The sequence below is a fragment of the Choloepus didactylus genome, chromosome 6 (assembly GCF_015220235.1).
Source record: "Choloepus didactylus isolate mChoDid1 chromosome 6, mChoDid1.pri, whole genome shotgun sequence".
Lineage (NCBI taxonomy): Eukaryota > Metazoa > Chordata > Mammalia > Pilosa > Megalonychidae > Choloepus > Choloepus didactylus.
The window spans coordinates 139,209,156-139,216,990 of record NC_051312.1 but is presented as its reverse complement, the minus strand read 5'-3'; the positions used below and the strand labels follow the sequence as shown (position 1 = coordinate 139,216,990).

Genomic DNA, 7,835 nt, shown 5'->3' with positions numbered 1-7,835 from the left:
CAAACAAACAGACAAAGGTACCTAGTGTTCTTTTTTACTTCAATTGCTCTTTTTCACTCTAATTATTACTCTTGTTATTTTTGTGTGTGTGCTAATGAAGGTGTCAGGGATTGATTTAGGTGATGAATGTACAACTATGTAATGGTACTGTAAACAATCGAAAGTACAATTTGTTTTGTATGACTGCGTGGTATGTGAATATATCTCAATAAAATGATGATAAAAAAAAAAAGATAATATAATACTTGAACTTACTCTTAGTATAAGATCAGACGGACATTTTCAATGGCACTGGGGAAAAACAACTGGGAGAAATAATCAGACCTTATGAAAAGATAGATATTCAGTCAAGGAAAGAATAGAGTACTTAAGAAGAAATTGAATAACTCTTTGGTGTAGTTTATAAAAGGGGATTAGGTATCATATGGGGGAGAGTCTCATACTAACACTGAGAGAGATTTATACAGAATTCAAAGCTGTAGCAAAAAAAGAATTTAAAGAATAGTGAATAGAATGAGTAAGAAAAAAATACCCAAAGTTCCATTTTCTCATTTGAATGAAGAAAACACCCACCATTCTGCAAATCAGTATGCCGTAAGTATATTTTATTATGTAAATATGTTTTATGTAATTATCCAAAAATGTTAAACAGTTGATGAGTTTCCCTGCATTTGTTTACATGCATGTTTTATAACTTGAAGTGAAATTATTGTTCTGTAAAAACTTTAGTGAGGGCAGATATCATGTGTTATTGCTTAATGATAAGCATATAATTGAGGGTTTTTATTATACTTCAGTTGCAATTAACCTTTTTTCATCTTACTGATATTAATACCATCACAGAGCAGCAAAGATCTCTAATTATTGCTCCCTCCCCCTAACCCCATATCTCATTCCATCTCTGTTCATCCTTTCCCAACCCTATGTACTTAAAAAGTATTTATTGAGCACTAATAGATACAAATCACTGTGGTAGGCACTCTTGGAAATTTGAAGTGGCCTTATGGTGATTCCCATTTTAGACATGAGTCATCTAAGTCTCAGGGAGCTTAAGGATCTTGTTGAAGACCACAATCTAGAAGTGGTCACACCAGAAATACAACACAGGATTGCTGATTCCAAAATCTGCTCTACTCATTCCATCATGCCACATTTTCCTCACTAAATCTTGCATTGTGAAATGTGCAATTTTATGCAATTTTCAAAGGATCCCCAGAAATGGTGAGGAGGAGAAATGCCAGAAAACTGAAAGTCTTAATTAGGCAAGTTTGCAATTAGTTTGTTACATATAGACTGTTGTGATCCAGGGCCATTTCTCCTAGACAGCGCTTGAAGTCCCTCAGATAATCTAGAAAAGGCTAAGGCAAAGCCAAGTATTTTCACTGTCATGAAGCTTCAGGATCACGAGACTCCACAGCAAGAACAATGTTACATCTTTAGTTCTTCTCAGAGGAGTCTATTTGACCTAAAATAGAGCAGAATAGAAAGCTCTCAACACGATGTTCACCATAGTTATATAATTCTTATGACAACCATGGCAAAGAGCCACTCAATTTGTTGTGCAACCATCTCAATATTTTGTTGTTAAGAATGGCACATTGCTTTTGAAATGCCAAAGTTGTCTACCTTTTACAATAGCAGAGGGGAATCCAGGTTCTATCAGAGCCATTAAAAGGACTGAGTATACAGACAAGCAGGGAAATGGAGGGCATTATGGATGTTTTACAACAGTTCTCCAGACAAGCAGAAGTGCCCGTGGGACAGAAGGCAGGCAGCATATGGGAATCCGGGTTATTCTGCCTCAAGAGACTTATCAATCCCCAGTGTGGTCAGTGAGGAAGAAGTGGAGGGGGTAGAATGAAAGGGAGCTCCAGAGTGTTTCTACTTGTCTCCGCGGTATGCTCTATTCTATTTTCATATTAGACCTTAGTAATCTTCATACACGTGCACCCAGATACACTTATGCCTTTTTCTACAGTTATGAACAGAATAGAAGTTTATTATCTTAGGGGAGAGCAGGGGGCGGAGAAAACATTAGATTATTTTTGGAGGAAAGAGTTCCTAGTTGTACCAAGACCCTATTTCAATGTTAAGTCCCTTTAGAGTCCTTTGATAACCTGAAAGAAGATAACCATCCTCCTTTGTAAGAACTTGGAAGATTCTAGAAGTGGTCACACCAGAAATACAACACAGGATTGCTGATTCCAAAATCTGCTCTACTCATTCCATCATGCAATAATGCACCTTGCTCTTGTAAATTGTCTTCTTTTACCTAAACTTTCCCTGCCTCTAACCCCATGACCCTCCCACCTCTAAACTCTGAAGGATCTGATATACACTAGGCATATCTGCATTTGGGTCAATTCCCGAGAACTACATATATACTAAATAACAGCTAGAGAAAATCTTGAAACACTTTAAGAAAAATTAAGAATACGTTATGATAGAAGTCTGTGTTTAATATATAAAATGCAGCCTACCAGAGCTTTGCATTGCTTAATCCTGGGGCAATTGCCACACCCTATTTAAAGAAAGAGCTCCACCAATTCTGATTCATTCATTCATTCATTTAATAAACGAGTTCCGAATATGTTCAAAGAATGGATATTAAGTAGATAGGGAGCCTGTCCTCATGGCAAACAAAAGGGATATTTAGACAGGATAGGGATAAAAATTATCAATATTCTTCTTCTAGATAAAGAAACTGGATTTGAAAGGCAAAAATAGATGTGTTACTAAAATTCAATTGCAATTCAAATTATTCACTTCTCATATTTTTAAATGACTCTTGGACAGAAACCACCATCATTTTTAAGGAGTTTATTTACCAAACAGCTTAGAAATGCCACATAATTCTAAGAAACCAATATTTCCTTACCTAGAACAGTGAAGACAAAGACAAAACTCCTGTTATTAAAACAAGAACAAGAATGACTTGATTTGTGGGATAAATATGCAATGAAAAGAAATAAGGAGACAGCTACAGAGGTCTGAAAAGGGCACAGCCAACTTTTCAGTTGAAAATCTGTTCTTTTTAGTCTTTAAGGCAAAAATAGCCACTGGTAGTTATTTTTCCCAGGCAGAAATCTGAGGAAAATTTATCTCATTTAAAGAGGAACTGATTGGGTCCCAAACCATGGAAGCACCTAGCTCAATCTTCAGAAATAGTTCATCTGAACTTAATACTAAAGAATTAGCCACAAAATATTATACCAAAGGACAGTTGTTCCACTGAATTAGTTATTTGGACATGGAATACTGATGCTCATTAAAGTTGAGCAGCATTCAAAGATTAAGTAATTTAAATACCATCTACCTGCATGCACAATTTCCCACTACTATTAAAAAAAAATCCTGCTCCCTAAATAGATGAAAAGAATATAAAGTATCAGAGACCATTTGAGAGAACCTGTAAGAATCAGTTGTGGGGAGGATATGGGGAGAAGGGTTGGTTATTTTCCTAGATGCTACCTAAGATATAACACTGTTAGGAACAAAGAAGAAACATGCTAACCATTTTCCCAAAAGACTTTTTTCACAAATACATAAAATCAGCTATGCAAATTATGAACCATATGTCTTGAGATCTACTTGTTCTGTAATAGTATAGACATAACACATTTCTATCATTATATAAAATAAAAACAAAGAAAATCTAAGTGGCCATATGGAGATATAGATTATTATTATATCAAAATGACTTGTGTCCAACTAGTATTGGATACAACTAGAGTGATGGTTAGGTTCATGTGTCAACTTGGCCAGGTGATGGTACCCAGGTATCTGGTTAGGCAAGCACTGGCCTAACCATTGCTGCAAAGTGGCTGGTTAATAAGCCAGAAATTAGTTTGTTAACTCATCAGTCAATTGGCTGCAGCTGTGACTGATGATGTCAATGAAGGACGTGTCTTCCACAATGAGAGAACACAGTCAGCTGGATGTAATCCAATCAGTTCAAGACTTGTAAGCCAGACAGATAAAGGACCTTCATTTCTTCTTCGGCTGACCAGCTAAGTGTTTCCTGAGGAGTTGGTCAAAGTTGCCAGTTAGTTTCCTGAGGAGTTCATCGAACAACTTCATTGGAATTGCCAGTTTGCTGCCTGCCCTATGGGATTTGGACTCGTGCATACCCACAGTTGCGTGAGACACTTTTATAAATCTTATATTTATAGATATCTCTCGTTGATTCTGTTTCCCTAGAGAACCCTAACTAATACACTAGTATTAGACAACTATTGTTCTCTAATGTAAATTGAGACAAATATATGTTCCCTTCCATTTCACAGTGTGTTGACCAATTTTCAAAGTTTCCGCTCTTTGATTTGGAAAATATCCTGAAAGCTAAAATAACTTTGATTAATTTTTATTAACATTCCCTTTCCCCATTTTCTACATATATTAACTGGTTTCCCAACTAACTGTGCCTCTCAAGCACAGCACTTAGCTGGGGAAACAGTAGAGCAGAAAAGTGAAAGAGAGAAGGGAAGGGGAATTGTGTAAGAAGGAATAAAATCATAGAAGAGTCGAGTTTGAAGGGACCATGGGAATAATTTAATTCAGACAAAATTTGAAATCTGAGAATGCTGAGGTTGGACGAGAGTTGCAATTGTGCAATCTACCCAGTGTCCCACATTTATTATGGTCAGAGGCAGGACTAAAACAGATCACTCTTTATTCCTGGCAGAAAGCTTCTTCTACTTCACCCATATGACAGCTATTGAGAATTGGAAAGTTGCATTAGCTGATTTTCATCTCTTCCTATTTTATTATTTTTTCCAGAAAGGTGTGGCCCACTAAGCATTGTGTGCAATGGATATGCCAAATCAGACCACAGTGACTGAATTTACCCTGACTGCTTTCCCTCTACTCCAGAGGCTTCAGATCTGCCTCTTTGTAGTTCTCTTGTTTACTTACCTGCTTACTCTCATAGAAAATATTGCCATTATTTCCCTAATATGGACTGACAGTCGCCTCCAAACCCCAATGTACTTCTTCCTTAGTAATTTGTCTTTTTTGGACGTTCTATACACTACGTCAGTCACCCCAAAGCTGTTAGCCTGCCTTCTAGAGGAGAGAAAGACCATATCCTTTGCTGGCTGCATCACCCAAACATACTTCTTTTTTTTCCTGGGGACGGTGGAGTTTATCCTCTTGGCCGTAATGTCCTTTGACCGCTACGTGGCCATCTGTTACCCCCTGCGCTACACCATCGTCATGAACAGCAGGCTCTGCCTCCTGCTGGTTCTGGGCTGCTGGGTGGGTGCCTTCCTGTCCGTGCTTTGCCCCACGTTTGTGGTGTCCAGGCTGCCTTTCTGTCAGAAGGAAATCAGTCACTTCTTCTGCGACATCGCGCCCCTGCTGCAGGTGGCCTGTATAGACACTCATTTCATAGAGATGATAAACTTCCTCTTATCGTCCTTTGTCCTCCTCACCTCGCTGGGACTCACCACTGTGTCCTACTCCTACATCCTTTCCACCATCCTGTGCATCGCGTCAGCCCAGGGGCGTCGGAAGGCCTTTTCCACCTGTGCCTCCCACATCACCGTGGTCTCCATCGCCTACGGGAGCAACATCTTCATGTACGTGAGGCCCAGCCAGAGCCACTCTCTGGATTTTGACAAGGTGACCGCTGTCCTCACCACCATGGTGACCCCTCTGCTGAACCCATTTATTTATAGTCTCAGGAATGAGAAGGTAAAGGAAGTCTTGAGAGAAGCCATCAGCAGAATGGTGTCTGTATTGCACAGGAGAACTTGAAAGTTGAATGACTGCCATCCACCTCTTTGACTCTGTGTGAAGAAAGGCATCTCGAAGACCAAAGACGGGGGAAAGGAATGACAAGGGCGAGCGCCACATCAGAGATGAAGCACTGCGGGCAAGGTCCAGAGGGGGCAATTCAGCCACAGAGAAAATAACACAATCTTCTGATGTAACTGGACTGCCTCACACAGTATCTCATGGATTAATGAAAAAGTCCTGAGCTGAAGTCAGAAAACCTGAATTTTAAGCCTGGCTTCATCACTTAATTTTTTGTCAAGTGACACTTAGCCTATTTGAACCTCAAGGTTCTCATCTATATAATAGGGGAAATGGCTTGTGCTTTCTCTTTGTCATTTAGTTATTGCAGGCTTAAACAAGATAGTCTAAGAAATGCCACCACGTGTAATTAAGAATAGACAGTTCTTATTGGGTCTTTTCAAATGTTGAAAGATGTTTGCTTTCATCCCTGACAGCTAAATGCCACAGATAATAATAACTACAACAGCAATAAGGAAGAGGAGTGATATACCTCCCAGGACTGGACAATATACTTAGATATACACATATGTATCTCATTTAGCCCTCTTAACAATACTGAGAATCTGTTACTATTATCTCCGTTTTATAGAGGAAGAAGTTAAGCATCTTGCCCCAAACTACAACACTGGTGAGCAGCAGAAGTTTAGAGTGTGTGAGCTCCCATCTCATTTGGCATCTCCCTATGTTATCAACTATGGAAGGCGAAGAAGCTGAAGAAAGGAAACAGAAGCTAACCAGGATGTTATCCACTTTTTCTGAAACCAGAAGCATTCCTCCTTACCCCAACTGTCCAGCAGAACAGCAGATCTGGGCAGCCTGGCAGAGGGAGGTCATCAGGACAGACTGGGAGAGGAATCCAATTATTCAGAGGCCATAACTAACCTCGAGTCTAAACTGGCTAAACGGGCAATTGACCAATAGGCCATCGTATACAAGAGAGTATCTTAGGATGCATTTGGTTAGGAAGAAAAACAAAATTGAAAACTAATCAAGCTGGCTGAAGATGGGTACTTATTCCAATAATCAGGCATGTGACAAGGAACCCCAAAAGAGAGGAAACACCCCAGATCTGATGAGGGTCTGGAAGCAAGAACTAGAAATTTGTAAGGAACCAAGGTAGGCAGGCACTCTCCTCCCCTCTAATCACTGAGCCCTCTCTTCCTCTCTTCAGGACTATATGGTCTCTGTATTATTATTTTTCCCCATATACCTTGTGGTAAGCTGAATAACAGCCCCCAAAGATATCCAAGTCCAAATCCCTGGAACCTGTAAATATTACTATATATGTAGACTTTGTAGATGTGATTAAATTAAAGATCTTGAGGTGGAGAGATTATCCTGGATTATCCCAGTGGACCCTACATGTAATCATGTGTCCTTATAAGAAGGAAGCAGACGGACAGTTACTGCCCCAAAGAAGAAGGTGAAATGATGGAAGCAGAGGGAGATGTGGAGATGTTTCAGTGCAGGCTTGGAAGATGGAGGAAGGGGCCAGGAACCAAGAAGGCAGCTCTGAAAACTGTGAAAGGTAAGGAAACAGATTCTCCCCGAGAGCTCAGGTGTGGCCCTGCCAGCACTTGGTCTCAGTCCAGTGAAACGAAATTATGGACTCTGGCCTTCAGAACTGTAAGACAATATTTAATTTGTTACAGCAGCAATAGAAAGCAAATGTACCTGGTTCATTTTTCTTTCTCTGCTGTTTTTTCCACTTCTCTGTCACATGGAAAATAATGGCTCCTTCAATCATTCACAAATATATATATATATATATGCATGTATATATATTCAATACATATGAATATATCAATATATAGTGAGTATATGAATATATTGATATGAATATTGAATACATATGGATATATTTTTAAAATTATTATACAAGTTCAAAATCCAAATTCCCAGGAAAGAGGATGTGATTGGTCCAACTGGAGTGAGATGTCTGCTCCTGATTCACGTAGTTATATGCATTGACAAGGAGTCAAATCATCCCCATCCAAGCAGCCACTCAGCAGGTGTTGTGACACTAAGAACTCAAA

At 39.2% G+C, this 7,835-nt stretch overlaps 1 protein-coding gene across 1 annotated transcript; it reads left to right on the top strand.

Annotated features, from left to right (window-relative positions):
• The first annotated feature begins 4,815 nt into the window (after positions 1 to 4,815).
• LOC119535762 (olfactory receptor 6M1-like) lies at positions 4,816 to 5,757 on the top strand. Its single transcript, XM_037838087.1, has one exon. It carries the CDS (start codon positions 4,816 to 4,818, stop codon positions 5,755 to 5,757), a length of 942 nt encoding a protein of 313 aa, XP_037694015.1.
• Positions 5,758 to 7,835: the final 2,078 nt, after the last annotated feature.